At 42.8% G+C, this 19,680-nt stretch overlaps 2 protein-coding genes across 3 annotated transcripts in view; one reads left to right on the forward strand and one right to left on the reverse strand.

The window, feature by feature from the left end:
- Positions 1–19,680, forward strand: part of asb1 (ankyrin repeat and SOCS box containing 1) — a 230,980-nt gene that overhangs the window by 123,940 nt on the left and 87,360 nt on the right. The window lies entirely within an intron of this gene.
- Positions 1–19,680, reverse strand: part of hdac4 (histone deacetylase 4) — a 133,311-nt gene that overhangs the window by 59,951 nt on the left and 53,680 nt on the right. Inside the window, exon 3 of one of the 2 annotated variants that reach the window (XM_085764291.1) lies at positions 17,343–17,408. In XM_085764291.1, the coding sequence (XP_085620417.1) occupies positions 17,343–17,408 (66 nt within the window). Of the gene's footprint in view, positions 1–2,710; positions 2,973–17,342; positions 17,409–19,680 lie in introns of those variants that run through there. The other variant, XM_085764292.1, reaches the window with a different exon arrangement.

Consider the following 19,680-nt stretch of genomic DNA (forward strand, 5'->3'; position numbering starts at 1 on the left):
AGTAGACTTTAAAGGGATAGTTCAACATTTTGGCAAATTGGTCCATTGCATAATCCCTATGGTCATAGCAGTAGGTTTGTTACCTTTATTTGTCGGTGCAAGCTATTTTTAGAACGGCCGAGCCTAGCCGCGAAATGCTCAGAGCTACAGAGGCCAATGGGATTTCTTGGTTTCCCTCATCAAACTCATCAAATACACAATCCAACAACTCCAAAACGCTCTGGTGGACAAGTTGTGACCTGCACATTCACCACGCTATGAGATAATAACGGAACGTTACGAGACAAATACAGGCAAATGCAGAGACTGCTTGCCGAAAAACTGCTCCCGACGGAACGCGCATCAGCGGTTTTGCATGAATTTACCTCGAAAACAACTCTGTCTCGTAACGTTCCGTTATTATCTCATAGCGTGGTGAATGTGCAGGTCACAACTTGTCCACCAGAGCGTTTTGGAGTTGTTGGATTGTGTATTTGATGAGTTTGATGAGGGAAACCAAGAAATCCCATTAGCCTCCGTAGCGTAGCTCTGAGCAGCTCACGGCTCTGCTCCGCCGTTCTAAAAATATAAAAAATAGCTTGCACCGAACAAACCTACTGCTAAGACTATAGGGTTTTTAGGCCAATTTGCCAAAATGTTGAACTATCCCTTTAAATGTGTCTGTGTTCTGGGGCCATACAAGGTATGAAGGAGGGGAAGTGAGATAAACTCTGTTTATTTCCAGGCGGGAAATTGTGTTTACTTAACGAAAATCCCACAGAGTCCAGAGGTTTTCCCTACTACAGGCAGATATGATGGGAAATCTGACTGAGCTCGCCAAGAAAACACACACAACTCAAAACATGACTAGTGTAATGTGTCCTCCATCTTTCTCCCTCCTCTTTTCATCCTTTTTTTTTCAATTATTATTAGGTGCTATGGTTACAGGACAGGTGGGGAAAAACACAAACATAGAGGGGCATATGAAAACAACTAGAATTGACAAGACAACTTAGACAAAATAACAAAGACAAGGGCTGCAGTGTTCCTCTTTTCATCCATCACCCTGTCTGTACGCCTCTATCTGCGACCCCCCCACCCCCTCCCCTCTCCCCGCGCCTCCTCCCAACCCCCCTCCTTTCCCCCGTGATCAGGCAAAGATTATGGATCACACAGAGGGAGTTATTTATAGACCAGGATTCCCGAGGGAGCTCCTCGCCCCACCGGGCATCCGTGCACTCAGACAAAACCCCATGCATGTTTAATCACAGTTTAGGAGGAACTGGGTGCACACACACTCACTCACTCACTCAGAATCCAAAACACAGCGAGCAAAATGCCAACCACAATGAGTGTGATAAAAACAAAGCTACACAAAGACCAAAAAAAAAAGTGACAGCAGTGTTACGGCTTACAGATTAAGAATGAGCAGTAATTGCTGACATAATGTTGCTCAGCTGTGAGCCACACACACATACACATACACACAGATAAACGCAGGTGCTCGCACAGGAGGGGAGGCAAACGCCATGGCGACTGGTGGGATGGTGACCAGCAGTTGGTTGGACAGGGCAGGAGGGGAGGGGCTAAGAGACGGAGGGAGAACCAATGATGTCAGGCAACTAATTCAACAAATGGCCTGCATGTGCATTCAGCTCAGCGCTTTTACTGTGAAGCCTGGGATGGGTGTGTGTGTTGGTGTTGATGTAAGTCACATTGTGTGTAACTGGAGTGTGGCGGTTGGTTGTTGCTTTGAGTCACCACCTCTCTTGTTTTCCTCACCTCTTTCCTATCTTCCCCCTGAAGGCAGTGAGGCACCGACTTCACCGGGTTCAAGGAATCAAAAGTTACTCATCCGATCGTTTTCAAGAATTATCTAGAGATGATGTGTTTTCAGGTTTGTATGCACAGACACACAACCTTAAACTTGCCCTATCACAACTCTGTGAACTAAAGCGTGACTGTGCCGACTCGGGCTGGGACGCAGACTCGCCATATACGAAAATATGAAGTCCCAGTGTGACAATGCATAGCATACACGCTGGCTCCCAACACACATGCACATAAAATGAATTGATTTAAAAAAGGGAAAGAAAGTGTCATCTAATCCAGAAAACAAGCTGTTACTCCAGCTAGAGTGGATTTACTCCTGACAGGACTGGTACTTTTTTTCTGAGAAATTGTTTGGAGCAATAACTGCAGGTTAAAAACAGAAACTTTCAAACATATGCTTGAACGCACACAAAGAGGGCAGAAACACAAGCATGTACACAATAAGCTATGGGGAGGGACAGACACAGCCACTGCCATCTGCTCCATTCACTTAAAGGCTGCACTGAGTGCTGCTGAGCCAGAGTGTCTCCATACATCAGTACCATTCAATAAACACTGTCAGTACTCAACGCTGCACACCCACACAGCCAGTGAACACACACACACACACACAAACACACACACACAAACAGGTCCCTGAAGTGAACACACACACAAACACACAGTAACAAAAATCATATTATAAACAAGTTTATATAACACATGTATGCTCAGGTATCACACACCAACTTAACAAAACACAACAGTGTGAATACAATCAGCGCACAAATAAGGACTAAACACACTCATCCTTTACACAAAAGCACACACAACTGATAAAGCAGCAGTACAGTATAAAAGCTGAGCTTCCCAAACAACAACATCTGTGCATAACAACAACAACAACAAGAGCTCTTACCCATCAGTTGTTTCGTACTGTCCGGTTGTTGTGTGTGCTGCCCACACGCCTGCCTGTGTGTGTGTGTGCAGTATCTCGGCGCGAGGGAGAAAGTGTGTGTGTGTATGCAGCCAAAAGTGAGACTCTGAACAGAGCTGTAAAGTCCACTGTAGCGCACAAATACACAGCAGAGCAAGCTGGTTTTGGTGAGAACAGATCTCTCTCCCGCTCCGTCTCTCACTGACGTGGTCGGCTCTGTACTCCGGCTGCCACTGTCTCTCCCTCCCTCTGTTCCTCTGGTCCCCTCCCACTCTCTCTCTCTCCCTCTCCCTCACACACACACACAGTGACATCAGAGGGCAGTCTCAGGCATGTTGAGCATTTTACTGGAGTCTCTCTCTCTCTTTCTCTCTCTGGCTCTAACTCACGGATCAGCGAAGAGGCAGCACAGAGATTGTGACAGAATTCTCATTTGACTAAACAAATGCTGTGGTGATGTGCTTTCTGGCCTGAACAGAGCTCTTTGTGCTTGATGTGTGTTACTTGTTGCACACACAGATATTCCTGACTGGTTTTGTTTTGTTTAAATATGAACGCCTCCTACACACCGGCAGCAGCCCGGCAGCTCTGTCAGTAGTTGTGAAGCTGACTTAATGATAATGGATGCTGCTTGGCCATGCAACATGCAACACACAGCAGAGGCTGCTTATAGCTTCACTTCCAACTGTAATATATTTAAACTGGATTTTTTTTTTTTGCGTGGATGTCTTTTAAGTTATAAGTTGGTTGTGACTGGGGGTAAAAAAGGTCAAAATGAAAATTACAGAAATATCTACAGAGGTGTACTGAAGATGTTAATCATGGTAAATATAGAATATACACCAATTAGCTGTAACATTAAAACAGTGTGTGTATCCATGGAGTTCATTCTCAATAATTGGTGATTTGATTATAAACTATTTTGTAGTGTCAATTATTCTCCACAGCTTCTTGTTTTAATAATCCACAGATTAGTCATGACATCCCTCACAGAAAAAAAACACATGAACTTCACATGTGATTTTTCACATGTGACATATGTGGAAAATGTGTTCTGCACATGGGAAACATGTGTTTTTGGCCCAATTTAATGTGAACTAATGTGAGTATGTTTTCCACATGTGGCAACATGTTTTACACAAGTACTCTACATGGTAGCACATGTGTGGGAAATTCTCCAGATTTGATGTCACAGCTGATTGGTGAAAATAAAGAAGAAGGTAGGAAAAGACAAACAATGAACAGAGAAAGAGATAAAATCAAAGTTGAGACACAGATTTATATACAGTATGGACGCCTGAGAGCAGCGTTCAGATTGAATATTAATGAGGAGTCATTACTGCAGCTGGAGGACGCGGCCATTGACAGGCATCAGAGTCGGCTAATGACAAATGCTCCTCTGGGGGGAGACCTGACATATGTCTCACTGTCATATCAATGAGCAGGATGACACTAAGCCAATAGGAAACAACAGGCAGGAGGCAGGCAGGAGGCAAGCAGGGCGACGAGGTGTTCACAGTCTAACAGTATAGAAATGGAAGCGTTTGGGCTCAGAGGGCCTCCTTCTCCATGGCTTTTCAATCGAATAGATTGTTCTGAAGTGAAAAGGAGACAAGCTGTCATTTGTGAAATGAACACGCTGGTGCTGTCGGAGAATCGCAAAAGGTTTAAACTTCACGCAAATCTAACACAGGAGAGAGGCAACTGTTAGTAGTTATTTGGATTTGCACAGGAAACAGAAGCACAGAGTTGATTTCTTCTCCACTTGACTGCATGAGAGGTGGCGATCCAGCCGTAGTAACCAGAGTATAACCAGCCTAATCAGATCAGAGCATGTAAATTACAAGCTCAACATGAGACACGGTGGAAAACTACAGTATATCCTGAGAGTCCCCACTCTGTCAGTCACTTTAGAAGATGTACGGTATATTATGTTGTAAAAGGAAAGCACTGGGGGACGTCTCTTTAGACCGACAGTGGATGAATCAACGACACATTTGCTTTCACTTGTCAATACTCTCAATTTAGAGCAACCTCACCGTTCTGTGTCCAGCTGCTTTTATATGCAGTCGCTCAATAAGCAGGAAAGTCTCCGTGCCATTAGCATTTATTTAAGACATATTACTTTAAATTGTATCTAAATATTTTACAAGGAGCTGATGGCACACACACAGGTGTTTTTATCTAATGCAATTAATTGGATTGGATTGGATGTGCTCAGGCTGCAGATGGCTGGAGCTGTGCTATAAGAATTGTCTGATGATGTCCTGATGTCTGATTGTTCAGCTCTTCCATTTAGAAAAATAAAAAACCAACAGCAGAGTGTGGGAGGTGTCAATCACGTCTGCACACACACACACACGCACACTCACTCACTCACAGTCTCATCAGGCCAAAACATGTAAAAATACACTGCAGGTGGTGACCAGAGATATTTAAGGTTAAGAAACAGACGTGGTCATACTCTGTTATTTAGTTTCAGGTTGAGTGTTTATCACCGTCTTGTGATACTTTGGAAGTCGAGAGTATCTGTTATCTATTAGTTTTACAGCTGCTTCTCTTTTCTCAGTTGTTCACTAACCTTTGTTTTTACTTATATGTACAGACATTAGGGCCTATTAAGAACAACTTCTCTTTTCGTTTGTTTACATGTGGTGTTTATCAAATCTGATTACTGTGTGTATGTGTGTGGTTGAGGTACATGTGTGCGTGCAGGTGTGTGTGTGTGTGTGTAGAGGTGGTTTGCGTCCGTGTGGTGTGTTTGCAGGAGCTATTTCTGAAGTTCGACGTAGAATCCAGGAAGCCAAGTTTTGTTTGATCAGACAACACACCCACACACCTGGCTGCGATAAAAGTCTGTGTTATCAGCTTGTTGTATGGTGCTGACGTCAAAGGCTTAAGCTAAGTTTCATGCAGCCATGACACTGATAACAGCTAATGCTGCTGAACCAAAACCATAATGGCACACGCACACAAACACCTTTTCATTTTTAGAACAGGGAGAATCATCATCGGGGAGGGAGGGAGGGGGCTCTGGCCTGACGGTGAAAGGAACACTTCATTAACTCTGTGGTTTTAAAAAAGAAAGAGAGAGGGAAAAAAATCAATGTATGGACATTAGGTTAGTTGGCAACTAACATGGTCAAAGATCAGTGGCAGTGAGCCAGAGAATTGTTAAACAAAAATGAACATGTGGGCAGCTTTTGAGAATGTCAACACGGCCTGTGCATTATGAAAGCATGGCAGCGTGTTAAAGGTGGATCATGCAATCAAACTAAGAAAAAAAAAAGATAAAAGAAACACCATCAGAGAAGTTATTCACAAAAATGCCACGCATTTGAAACACATTTGTAATGGTGTCTGGTTGTTAGAAATGTTTGCCTCTTTTCTCACCCTACAAATCAAAACCCATCTGATCTCAAGACACACACAGGTTCACATTATGTCTTATAGAACCACATGTAGGGACCTGGAGCGTACGGACTGTAAGGGGCTTAGCAGAAGTATGCCCATCAACTGGTTTGAACAGGTTTAAATGGAAGCTCCTGTATGAAAGCGTATGAGCAGGGTGGTGAGAGATAAGACAATGAACGTCTATATGAAAGACAGCTCCTGCAGTTATATTATTAACGGCCTGTGAGAGAATCAGACAAGGCGATAAGTGAGCATATCCCAGATAAATAACTCGTGCAGCTATCTGCATCAGAGTCCGCGTGCGCGTGTGCCTTAAATAATGCATGTGGCATAATGATTGCAAGGCATGCTGAAGTACACAGTATGGCAGCGAGGCAGACAGGACTGATGAATAAATAATGGACGGCGTTCGCCTCGTAATGTACACACGTGTGCACGCACACACACACACACACACATGCATGTATGCACACACGTAAACACAGGCATGCATGCAAACCATAACCACAAGCTGGTTTATGCTCAAGAGGAGGAGGGGGGAAAAAAAGAAGCAACTCTTATTTTTGTACCTTCTTCTGCTCTTGTCATCTCCCTCCTCTCCACAGCAACAGAGGGATGGTGGGAGGAGGGTTGCTTTTTTCATCCATCTCCCCCGAGGACCCCAGACCCGAATCCAAATATGTGAGATACTGTGTCGTTTATTATTGATTTGGGTTATTTATAATACACGCTCTCACTTTTACAACCCTCCCTTTTAGACCTATCTCACCCTCTGCCTCCCGTCCCATTGACGGGGAACTCTGGGAAACACCAAAATACAGTCAAATATGATATAATAAATGAATAAATCTGAAACTTCTCATCAAAACAAGCATACTAAATATGCTGAACCGAAGTCTCTTGTGTCTTATTGAGAAAAGAAAATCCTTGTACCTGTTAGCTGTGTTGTTTCAACCACTGCACAGGTGATGAGTAATTTTAACTGCTTTAAATATGTAATAAAAAAAATGGGTGTACCGGTAGGTTAAACAGGTGGGTAAATGAATAAACTAGAAGAACTCATAAAAAAGTATGTTATTACAATATAGTATACGGTTATAATAAGATCTATCTTTTTACTGCTGTTGTATACGAAGCTATAATTAACATTTACACATATGAAAACCTGGTTACTCATCTCTCACAGCCAGAAGCAAAAGTACAATCATTTGACCAGAGATGTCACGGACACATCTCAAAAGAGGAAGTGTTTGAAAAAATGACTGTAACGTGTGCCTGTGTTTGCCGGTGCTTGTTTGAGTGTGTCAGGGCGCATTCATAGTGTATTGTGTGTTGTGTTTATTTAATTTAAAAAAAAGCGTTCAAAGCGTGTAATGATGGAGCTATAACCCTGTGACATAGTCTCTCTCTCTCTTTCTCTCGCACGCATGCAAGAGTTCAAACAATCCTTAAAATCAAGTTTGCTCGAGGCCAATGAGATAACAAGCCCTACAAAATAAAAGACCCATAACAAGCATCAGCTTACAGTAGGTTTGGAGTAGCTTTCAGTTACGAGGAAATCTCAAGGCTTCAAAACACCTCCTTAAAACCCAGACACGGTAAGAAAAAGAGACGCTTTGAGCTCTGGGCTGCAGCGGGGAGCTCTGTTCATTCATATTTTACGTGCTCTCCTTCCGTCTCAATGGTAATGCATTCCCAGTCTGCACCGAGCTTGCAGCAGACAGAGAGCCATTAGTTGCTGGCGATGCTAAATTGAACTTATGAGAGATGTCAGCTCACCACATTGTGCACTTAGAATCAAATGGGTCACAGGAATGCCCTTGTGAACTAAAGGTGGACCCACAACCTCTTTATGGACGGAGTAGAGATTATTGCAATCTGCCCGATACGGGCCTTGTCAATAATGTAAACAGACATAGAGGTAGTAAAGATGGTTACAAATGGAGGAGGAGTGCATCAGTAAGAAAGATTAGTGGGGGATCAAGGATTCACACTGTGAGGAAGAGGCTTCACTCCTCACTGTGGTAGAAATCTGATGAAGATTATGTGAAGGATCCACAAAGTCCTGGTTGGTGTTGGTGAAACCTCAACTGATGGAGGCTGATGTTCAATTGTTTTTATCAGTAATGGATGAGAACAACAAAGTCTGTTCTCAAACCTTCCCCGGTCCTCTTCCCCACACAGAGAACACTGCTCAACATAATGGCCCACAACAAACATGATCTATTTTGTCCTCTTAAACAAGTTTGTGGTCAAAATGCAATCTATCACCGACGGCCACGCTTTAGCCATTAGGCCGTGAGGCTTGGCTGTAATGAACTCCTCTTCCTGGACGGAGGAAGGCTAACCTTTGGTCACGGTGGAAGCTAGAAAAGCTCTTGCGAATGTACAGAAAAGGTCTGAACCCTGAAGTGGTCATCCATAATATATAGTTTCCAGAGGACTCCTCTAGATCCATATGATGCTGTTGGGGGCTTTTAAAAGCATTTATGTCATGCAGTTTGACAGCAACAAATCAGTTTCAGAGGCAGTGAAATGGCAACTGAAATATATTTGGTTATCTGAGCATAAATACAAACTAAACTGAAACTGTATGGCCGGACTTGACAGAAACTTGACAGAAACAGAAATGAGAGGAGAGCCTTGGTCTAAATGTTCAGGCTGTATGACTGAGTCGTCCCAGCATGTATAACAACAAAATACTTTCAGTGGTATTTGTCAGTGTATATGTCGTAAGTAGTACGTCCATGTAGAGATTTTGGACAATTTTATGCTGCTGAACCAATGACGGCGCCTTTGAGTTAATGTAGACCATGGGATGTCACCATAGCAGAGTTTTGTTGATCTGCTCAAAACCAGTGAAAATCCAAGATTCTCTGAATTTAACACATAAAACAGACAAACAGAGGGTGCAACATGGACACAGTAACAGAATATTCATTAAAAGTTATATTCTGACTAACTGAATTGTGAAGACTGTATCTGGCTAATGTTGTGAGCACCCAATACTTATGTTATCCTAAACTAAAACTGGCTTTTTGTCGTCCATAGCTCGTCCTTCATAATCTGCAATAAATGAAAAACACATCCATGCACCAGTCTTCGTGTTTCCTGTTAGTGTTTACGTGTTTGTTTGTTTTTCCCGTCATAGTGGACCTGTTGTTCAACCCATACCTGCTGCTGTCATTCCACCTCTTGTTGTTATTGCTTACTGCTTCCTTCTTCTCGTCAGGTTTGACGTCAGGCTAATAGGACACTGCTAAACTGCTCTCTTCAGTCCTGGAAGAACCACACTGATAACATCTGGGTCTGTCTATCTACCTTCATCTTCTGCAGCTACAGTAGAGTAGAAAAAACAAGTATCATCCTATTATAGCATCAACTTGGTGCTGAAGGTTCTTTTCTTGTAAAATCCCAAGTCATATCTATTTCAACTCTTTTTCTGGCAGATGAAAAAGTGATGATTCTAATCATGTATTGTTTGTGTCCTGAGCAAGTAGCTACAGTATACACTACAGCAGTAAACACTGTGTTCAACACCGGGGATATGCTGTTTTAAAAGTAAGATATACTAAGACTAAGATTTTGGGGTCTGCTTTTGTTCTTTTTTTCCTGCTCTCGGCAGAACTGAATTGTATTAGAGCAAAGAAATGTTAGGAAAAATACTTTCCAGGAGTTTTTATCTATTCACACACCAACACAACCTCCAGACGTTCTCCAAAGCTCAGCCAGACAAACACGGCGAAAACACACCAGGTCGTATGCAATATTCATGACAGGGTAACATGGTAAAATCTTTTTCCCTCTGCACCAACACAAACTCTGCCTCAGTCACTCACACAGACACACACACACACACACACACCGACACACACAGTCCACCTGCTATGGCTGTCAGGATAATGGCACTGATGCAGATAAAGTGGGTTAAGGCATTGCCTGCTCTGCTGGAAGACAAAAACAAGTCTGGCTCTGAGCACTCTGCCATACTTTCTTAGACCTGAATGTGAGTGTGCGTGTGAGTGTCTCTCTTTAACTGGGGTTGACATGAAGGCCACAACCTCGGGCTATGTCTGTGTGGATATAATTAGGTACTGGTACACTGCCTTGTATTCTCTTTATAACTCCAATGCTACTCTCATGGATCAAATGTAATTTCACCTTTGCTCTCCGAGAGCTTTAGGTGAACTTCGGCATGTCACCTTAAACATTTTTGCGTCACATGTGTGTCGTTTGTTAAAGTCGCTAATATAAGTGTCGGCTTCCTCCTTTGCGCCAAATGTGGGTAAGCGATTCTGAAGCTGTTGAGCGGAAAAGGAATAAAAAGATTCAAGGAGACGAAATGAAGAAAAAGGCAGGAGATTATATTTCAGTTCATCAGGAGTTCAAGAGGAACATTTGGAAACATCCCCTGGGCAATGACTTTGACATGGTTGTTAGTGTGTGTGTGTGTGTGTGTGTGTGTGTGTGTGTGTGTGTGTGTGTGTGTGAGAGAGAGAGAGAGCAATCGTGGCTGAGCAGAAAAGAGGCAGCTGCCCACCGACTCAAGCCTACACCAGGCTGGCACCAGGCGGAGGGATCCATGCCAGGTCAGGGAGTACGTGTGGGTGGTAGGGGGCTTTCGGGGCCCATCTGGGGAGCTGGCACCAGAGCCTGTGAGAGATGTGTGGGCTCCCCGGTGAGCTGTGTGTATACAAAACAAGTCGTCCTTTAGGTAAAGAGGCGACTCCAGGCAGGTGTGGAGCTAAAAATTCAACACAGCCTTTTGACGCCTGAATCGGGATTTAATCTAACAGAAGATTTGATTATTATTTCACACGATTTAACGCTTCAATGGTAAATACTGACACATCAACTGTGTTAAAAAACACTTCAGCTTGGATCACTGATGTGCAATAACAGCCGGCAAGTCTCAACTTCTACTTCGCCTGACTTTACGATTGAAAAATAATTTAAATACACCGACTCATCGTGCACGCTGCGAGTGGGAGTGGCTGGGAAACAGCACACACAGTCCCAAAAAAAAGAAAGCGATGACGAGCAGGTGTAAATACGGCCGGTGCGCAAAGTGAATGAAACTCCTAAAAATCTTCATGTAGGGCATGTTCTTGTTACATGTGAGCACAAACACACACATTGACAATGTCAGGATTGAGGTCAAGCATCCAGACATACACAGGGAGGGACACAAAACTCCATGTTCCAGAGAGTAGAGGGAGGGGGAGGGGGAGGTCTGGCTGGCAGACAAGTGTCTTCGCACAGTCATGGTGACCTACAGACTGGGGTGTCATCTGGAACACACCTCTCCATCTCTGGCTTTTTAGCGCCAATCCCCGTCGCCCTTTCAGCCACTTTCTGCTCTTTTCTCCCCGTGTTGCATCTTATCTACAAACGCTGTGCGCCGCATAGTGCACAAAAAAAAAAAAAAAAGTTGATTCAAAACAGGGAGGAGATAAAGGTGACTAAAACTCAACACGTCAGACGGCGCCAATAAATTGTCGACTTCACGTTCTGAGGAATCACAAGATTAGGATCTCGCGATTGTGATATCAGTAAGTGACAAACAGACGCTGCTTCCTCTGCGAGGAAGAAACTGAAAATACATAAACTGCAGAGTGGAGTAGAGTTAGAAAAGCTTCTATGATTTTAAAATATTAGGACACCATGTTTTTGTACCATCTAGACCAGGAGATGAATTTAATGTACGTGACTTTGACAGTGCAGTGACTGATGGATGAACCGGAGAGATTTTCCGATCTGTAATCATTTAAGTGAGCTGCAACGTCTGCGGTGTTTCTTTGGAATAACACGCCCTGTGAGCAAAGTGAAAAAAGAGGTGAAGCAACGGATAGCACTCCCTTTTAAACAAGAAGGTTCTGGGTTCAATTCCTGGAGCCTCTGGCTTTTCTGGGTGGAGTTTGTGGGGGTGGTTCTCTTGACATGAGTGTGAGTGTGTGAGATTGTGTATGTCCGACCCTGCACTAGACTGGCAGCAAGTCCGGGGTGTTAACCCAGCCTTCGCTCCGTTCTCCTCCAGCACTAGGAAGGCACAGCTCATCAAGTCGCCGCTGAGCGTACAGTCAATCTGTAGATGCACAATGAACATGTGAAATCAGTAGCCAAGTGAGCACAGATTTAGAAATCACATGTACTGAGAAATGAGCCGGAGCCGAGCGAGAAAGCAAGAGAGGAGTTGTGAATGCGATGTGTGTGAATGTGAGAGAGACAGAGAGAAAAAAAAATAGAGAAATGCAGATGCAGGGAGCGAGAAAAGAAAGTGGCCAAAAATATGTTTCTCTCTCCACTTTGTATGATTTCCTTTCCAGAGTTTTGAAATGGTAATGAGCCGGCTGATATTTGCATAATGTGCTTTTCCTCATCCCCCTCTTCTTCTACTTACCCCGGCCCCTCTTCTCCTCAAATTGCTGCTCTCCTCCTGTGTCTCTCCCCACCCACCCATCCACCTCCATTCATTGCGTTTATTCTACCCACTTCTCCCACTCTCAGGTTCTTAAGTGCTCAAAGATAATTGACAAGTCTAAATAAAGATAAGCTGTTCATAAGGGGGATGTGTGTGTATAGGAGGGGTGGAAGGGGGGAAGGGGGGGGGTGTAGAGGAGCTGGCCAACAGGTCTGACACTTCCTGCGTGAACTGCTCCTCATCCTCTCTGCACATGTTTGCCTCTCAGCCTGCTAAGCTTTACTATCAGCGCGGCGCAGACAGAGAGTGGACATGTGCACAAAGAATTACGACTAAAAAACTAAAAGAAGACAACTGTCACTTTTTTTTTTTTTTGTCACTGATTGCAACAGTGCACACCAGGCTCTGATTAAAAGAGCCGTAACAAAGCCCTTCTGTGAAGCTACAGTACAGAACCGCTTCTGGTCTACATTATCTGTCACTGCTGCTCCTTCTGCTTTTACTCTTTCTATTTTCCCATACTCTCCTTCTTCTTCTTCTCCTTCCTCTTTCTCCTCCTCCTCCTCCTCCTCCTCCTCCTTCATCACTTCTCTCACCTTCCCCTCCCTCCCCCTCACTCCCTTCAGCGTCTGTGCTCTGACAGTTATGTGTGAGTGGAGCGTGGGCTGCTGCTAATTTGTGCAGAGTGGGAGAAAGCTGTTTTGGCTTGGGGAGAGAGAGAGCTCAGTTTAGCATCTACGGCGGGATGGATGTACAGACAGGCTGTGCAAAACACACACACTCACACACTCACACACACACACACACACACACACACACACACAAATGCTCCCCTTATAGTTGTGAGAACAGACAGCCCTGACCTTAACCATCACGAAAAATTGCCTTACCCCAAAACCAGGACTCCAAAATTTGTCTCCACACACACACACACACAGAATTATACATGTTCCTCTAGGCTTCTAATGTCACACGAGCGCTCACAGATACAAACAGATGCTCAACCCACATTCACATGGAAGTGTGGAAGTGACTCTGAAAGGTGCTGACTTCTGCTCCTCTTACAGTACCTCCTCCTGTGCACAGTTTAGTCATCCTGATTAGTATGCGCCCAAGTCTGTCTGCATGGCTGAGTCTTCCTAATCATCCTCCTCCACCTCTCTCCCTCAATTCGAAAATTTCCGCTTCTTTAGTCACTCGCTCCGACTGACGCTCGCTCTTACTTTTGATGCCGAACTTTAAAAGATGGAAAATAAATAAATAATTACATACATAAACACACCGACTGGAGGTCACCGCCGCTGACGGCAGCTGCTGTCATCTCATTGTACAGTAGGCTGTGTTGAAACAGACTTCACAGCATAGGCCACATACACGCACAGGAAGCGTTATTGTTGCTCTTGGCACCAAGTTAATTCATTCTAGCACAATTAACATGTTAATAGATTATCTTAGTGCACTTGTTCCAATGAAACACTGTTGTGCTTTTTTTCTGGCAGCTATTTAAACATTTAGTTATTATTAGGAGCGAACCAAACTCTGAATTTTCCGAGGTTCAGCAATTCAGTCCCATAGGAGGAGGACTCACTGTGTTTTATCACCTGTTAACACCTGTTACACCTATATTGAAGTGTGTCTGCAGGTTCTCAACGTTTTCACTCAATACTTGAAAAGTGTGAGATGCATAGGTCTGTCCTCTGTGTGCATTGGGGTTGAAATATAAAAATGTGTTTTAATGTTTCTGACATTTAAACAACAGTCTGTAGAGAGTCAGCAAACTCTGGAGAGAGAGAGAGAGAGAGAGAGAGAGAGAGAGAGAGAGAGAGAGAGAGAGAGAGAGAGAAGTCATGTGAAAAGCTTCCAGGCACTTGTGATGTTTACATTCTTCCCCCCCTCTCACATAAAGAAAAGACTTCATGAAGAAGCAGAAGAAACTTTCTGCAACAGATGGTTGAGCCTCCACAGAGCTCTGCTCTCAACATCATGGAGTCAGTCTGGGATTACATGAGGAGACAGAGGACACCGAGACAGACACAGAGGACACTGAGACAGTCTGAATCCACAGAAGAAACTCAAAAACCTTCCTGCCAAATATGGAAAGAGAACCTGTGGCGTTGCAATCAGTTTTCATTTTCTGCAATTACACATAGTATATAAATTGTAAATGTAATAATAATACAATAAAAATATATATTTTTTAAAAATAGAATTATTAATTTTGACAGATACTGTGATGAGGCTCAATTATGGGAATGGTAGTTGCATTTCACTTTGTGATTTTTGATGAGGCCTGTTGCCTTACAATATGACTGACAGGTCACAGAATCTCTATAGCAACACAATGCTTCATTTCAAACACAGAGCAGCTTTTGAGATTTGGATATTACACTCCTCACTTTACATGTGATGTGATGTATTTCTGCATGTCACTTTTCAAAGAAAACAGTCAAACCAAAAACAAAAGAAAAGAAATGGTCTAACTCATGGCATTAATCAAAACTCCTGACCCAAAATCAGGAGTTTATGTGGGCAGGTGCATTCAGGGTTGTTGTTTTTTTCATTCTCTCTCAAATGTGTTTTGTGAACGTGTGATTGTCGTCATAGGCAACACGCTTATGACAAGGATCTACGTACATTGAATTCAATCTCCTCCAGTCCCATGCAAATGAGCTTCACCTATGACTGTCACACCGAGCGGAGAATCGTGGCAGCACTTGAACAGAACCACAGTTAAGTCAGCTCTGTTTCTGTTTTACTTCTTCTCTCAGTACACTCACGCACCTACGTGTGCGCACTTCCTGTGTCTCTCTCTTGCTCCCTCTCATTTGTAAATGTCAATATCATTAAGTACATTTCTGTGCCTATTAAAAAAGGCTTGTACCAAAGCCAGGTGTCTAACTCGCATTCAACCAAGGACGTGAGCAGGGTAATAAAAGGAGTCAGGTAATGTGTGTTGACTTCTTCATATATTCTGTCAACAAGTGTTGACACTGATGGCCTAAGTGTTGACAGTCTGTGTGCCAAGTATTTCAGGTACAATTGTGTAGGCATACATGCAATATTATATTTCATTATAAATGCATGAAAAGAAAAAGAACTCTGCTACCTTTGCACTGCAGTTTTGAAAAGGCTTTTGAACAGGGCTGCAGAGTTGATGAACACAGTCTATAGACTGCGTATTAATGGTCATTAGTTAAAGGGATACTGTGTAGTTCATCATTTTGGCAAATTGTGAGACAGAGTGGTTTTCAAAGCAAATGCAGAGACTGCTTGCTGAAAAACTGCCCCCCATGGGAATGTGCATCAGTGGTTTTGCATGAATTTACCTCAAAAACAACTCTGTCTCATAACGTTCCGTTATTATCTCATAGCGTGGTGAATGTGCAGGTCACAACTTGTCCACCAGAGCGTTTTGGAGTTGTTAGATTGTGTATTTGATGAGTTTGATGAGGGAAACCAAGGAATCCCATTAGCCTCCGTAGCATAGCTCTGAGCGGGTTGCGGCTCTGCTCCGCCGTTCTAAAAATAGCTTGCACCGACAATTAAAGGTAACGCACCCACTGCTATGACTATAGGGATTATGGCAATCGGTCAATTTGCCAAAAATGTTGAACTATGTCATGCTTCTTTTCTTAATTTCTGAAAATCTGATCTTGAAAATTTAAACCCAAATGGGATCTATAAAAATGCCAACAATACTGATTTAAAAAAATGTACATGTAAATAGAGACCACATACATCCAAGCCTATTACATGCCCTGCATATGTCTGTATGTGTTATGTGTGTCTGCATCTGTCTGTGTGTTTATACTATTATATGTGTCACTGCTGCAGGCACTGAAACATGCTATTAACAGGTTACAGCTCCAGGTCCTGGCAACCATAACGATGACATCACTGCTGCATCAGCACGTCCTCCCGCCACATGGGACAAACATACCGCACGTGGGTTGATGACAGGCTGATGGGCTGAGATCATCACACATTCTTGTCAATAGGAGTGCGAAGCTCCAACAAAATGTCTCCATTCACATGCACTTTTTACATACAACAACGTGCACAGGCACGTGTAAGGCCAACTTCTGCTCGATGAATTATGCATCGCCATGAGCTAAAAAAAAACATGTAACATCAGCTGTGGAAATGATGACATACTCAGGAGTAAATGATAAGTTTCCTGATAAACACGCGTTGACGGAACACATGGCTGAGCCATACATTAGCCAGCTAAGGCCACCAAGATCCCCCACTGAGCACTGACGTTCTGCAGTCACCCACGGTGCATTACACATCAGTAACCCCAAAGACATGACTGCATCAATCACTCAGCTCCATGCAGCGAGGAGGCACCACGGTCAGTGCTGGTGTAACTGGTTTCAACCCGTTTTCCACTTTTAATATCAACTAAACAAATATTTCAATAATTTTAATCAAATGATGGGAACTGCACCATAGGTATACAGGTTAGACTATAGGTGAAATCAGTGTACGGCTGTCTCAGACACACATTTACATTAATATTTATCATGAAACTTCATCAAGCTTAATAAAGCTCAGTCTGATGGTCGACTGCTTCAAATACCAACGATTCAGATCCATTCAGGTTTCATTTATGTCACTTACATGTATTTGTGCATTGTTACGGATGGAAAAAAAACATTTGCATTGCAGATGATAACAACAATGAAACTGAAAACCGCTGAGTTTCAGTTCATCAGTTCATATCTCACTCACACTCACACACACACACACACACACACAAACACAAAGAGGTCCTACCAAAATGGTTGGAAACGGCAGCTGGTTTAAGAAGTTCCAGAGGCTGCTCCTTGCTGCTCAAGCCACCTGTAAGAGAGGAGACGTTGGTTTAAATGTGCTCATCACTTCAGACACTGAAATCTGTCCACACGTCAGAGAAATGACAAGTGACAAGAAAGGGACGGTGAGGTGTAGTAACATGATATCTTGTTAAATCAGACAGACAGACAGATAGATAGAGACCATACAAAGTGCTGAAACATTACAAAATATTTTTTTTTAAATGAAGCCGCGTGTGAATTTATAAGAATTAGGCGGGCAGGCCTACACTGGGGTCATTAAAGCAAACCCCTGGCATCATCTTAGCAGGGCACACACAAGAGAATAGCCACAGAACAAATACAGAACAAATCATCTCCATTTATAGACAGTTTGTTGAACTGTGTACTGATCTTTAAGATGACACTGTAACCCTTTCAGCTTTTATGTAACTCAACTATTATTTATCTCAAGTCTCCAGAATGACTCTGGGAAACATGGCTCCAATCAGCGGATGCTTCTGGTAATAGCAAACTTGTAATAGCACCTGTATTCTAATAAAAATATATTTTAAAAAAACTAAAAATAAAATTTTCAACTGAAATAAATCCCTTTGCTCTGTAGTTTATGGCAGGCCCAAGTCCATAGACATCAGCAAAAATGATGTTGTACAATAGCTGTAAATAACTATTCAGTTTTTATATGACTGAGGTCTTTTCTGCCTTCAGGCTGAACTGTAGCAAGTGAAACACATGATTAGTTGAACTGAAGCGATGATCTACAGTTTCAACATAAGAGAAGTATTCAGCAAAAACTTCAAAAGTATGCAGAAAGACGAGTCCTATGACTCCTACTAGACAGAATAAGAAGCACGGATCTGATGTATCAAAGTCTGTTAAAAGACAATTGCTTACATGAAACAAGCTTTATGAAACCATTTATGGCCTCAAGTGATGTCACTTGATTCAGAGTCAGTTGATGCTAAAGAATGAGAAGTGAAGAGAATATGGATAGGTGATGATAGAAGTGAGTTAATTAGGCCTCTGTAGCCCACCCCTCCTCTCTGTTGGGGGACTTAGGACTACATAAGCCACGACTAGCGTAACACAGGGCACTTTCCAACATTAATTGTCAGGGAAAAAAAGGAAAAAATCCAGAGTGCTCAGAAGGTTCAAAACATATGACAAAGGTGCTCTTTGGTGGGAGCATTGGTCAAAAAAGGAAAATCCAAGGCACTCTTCTTCAATAATATAAAAAGCCTTTATTTATGCAATGGCTATATCGAATAAAAACATTTGAGTGGGTTACAGCCACATTAATCGTCAGGGGTTGAGGTCCTAAAATAGTATATTTTCAAGTTGTGCTGCATTGATTTAGTTTCTGTCTATTGCAAGTCGAACAAATGTGGAAGAGAATGATTTTTCTCTGCACTTTTATCTGTGAAAGGTGCTATAGAAAAAAAATGTCCTTGCATGCTTTAAACTTGCAGTAAACCCTGATTTCAAATCTGATGTGATGGAAAGACCCTACACAAAAACATTCATATTCAAGCTTGGTTATTGAAGGAGCCTGTGCAATTGCTACATTATTTCTGCTCCCACCTGCAACCAGCTGGGCTGAATTATGCAATCGCAGCCTACATCAGTTTAATCTTAAAGATGGGCAGCTGGTACTGTACGAACGGTGGGGTCAGTAATCCAGCGACTCGTTCGGTGAAATATGTCAAACTTGCATCAGTGGGTTTCAGCCCAGACACAGCAGGATGTATTCAGAGTTCACCGTTCACCTTAGAGTGTAGGAAATATACTTATACTGAAATTCAAACACTTGATTTTTTTTATATTTTTCCCTCCAAAAGCAGCACACTTTCCAATCTGAAAACCTCAAGGAGTTCAGTGTGGTTGTGTATATCTTCCACGCAAACATCAGAAATCTCCATCTCCCACAATCCCTGAACCAGTGAAGACAGAGGAAAGAAAAGCGAGTGTGGAAGAAAGGAAAATGTGAGAGGAGACCATGAGACCATGTGCTATGTCACACATGAACGAGCAGCAGCACATGACATACCCACAACTACTATGAATTTTGTTTTTCTGGGTTGCTAGGTGCTATTTTCAGCCTTAGCAGACTGCTCCATGATTAATACATGATTGAGGGAGGGGCTGAATTAAATATTCATATTGTACACACACCAAATGCATTTCTTGAATTTCATATTCAAGGCGAAGGCTGCTTCCTTTGTGTCTTTAACACAAATAGATGCTCACCAACAAAACGAGAAGAGAAGAGAAGAGAAGAGAAGAGAAGAGAAGAGAAGAGA

The sequence above is a fragment of the Trachurus japonicus genome, chromosome 21 (genome assembly GCF_045865225.1).
Source record: "Trachurus japonicus isolate A0001 chromosome 21, Traja_1.0".
In the NCBI taxonomy this organism is placed as follows: domain Eukaryota; kingdom Metazoa; phylum Chordata; class Actinopteri; order Carangiformes; family Carangidae; genus Trachurus; species Trachurus japonicus.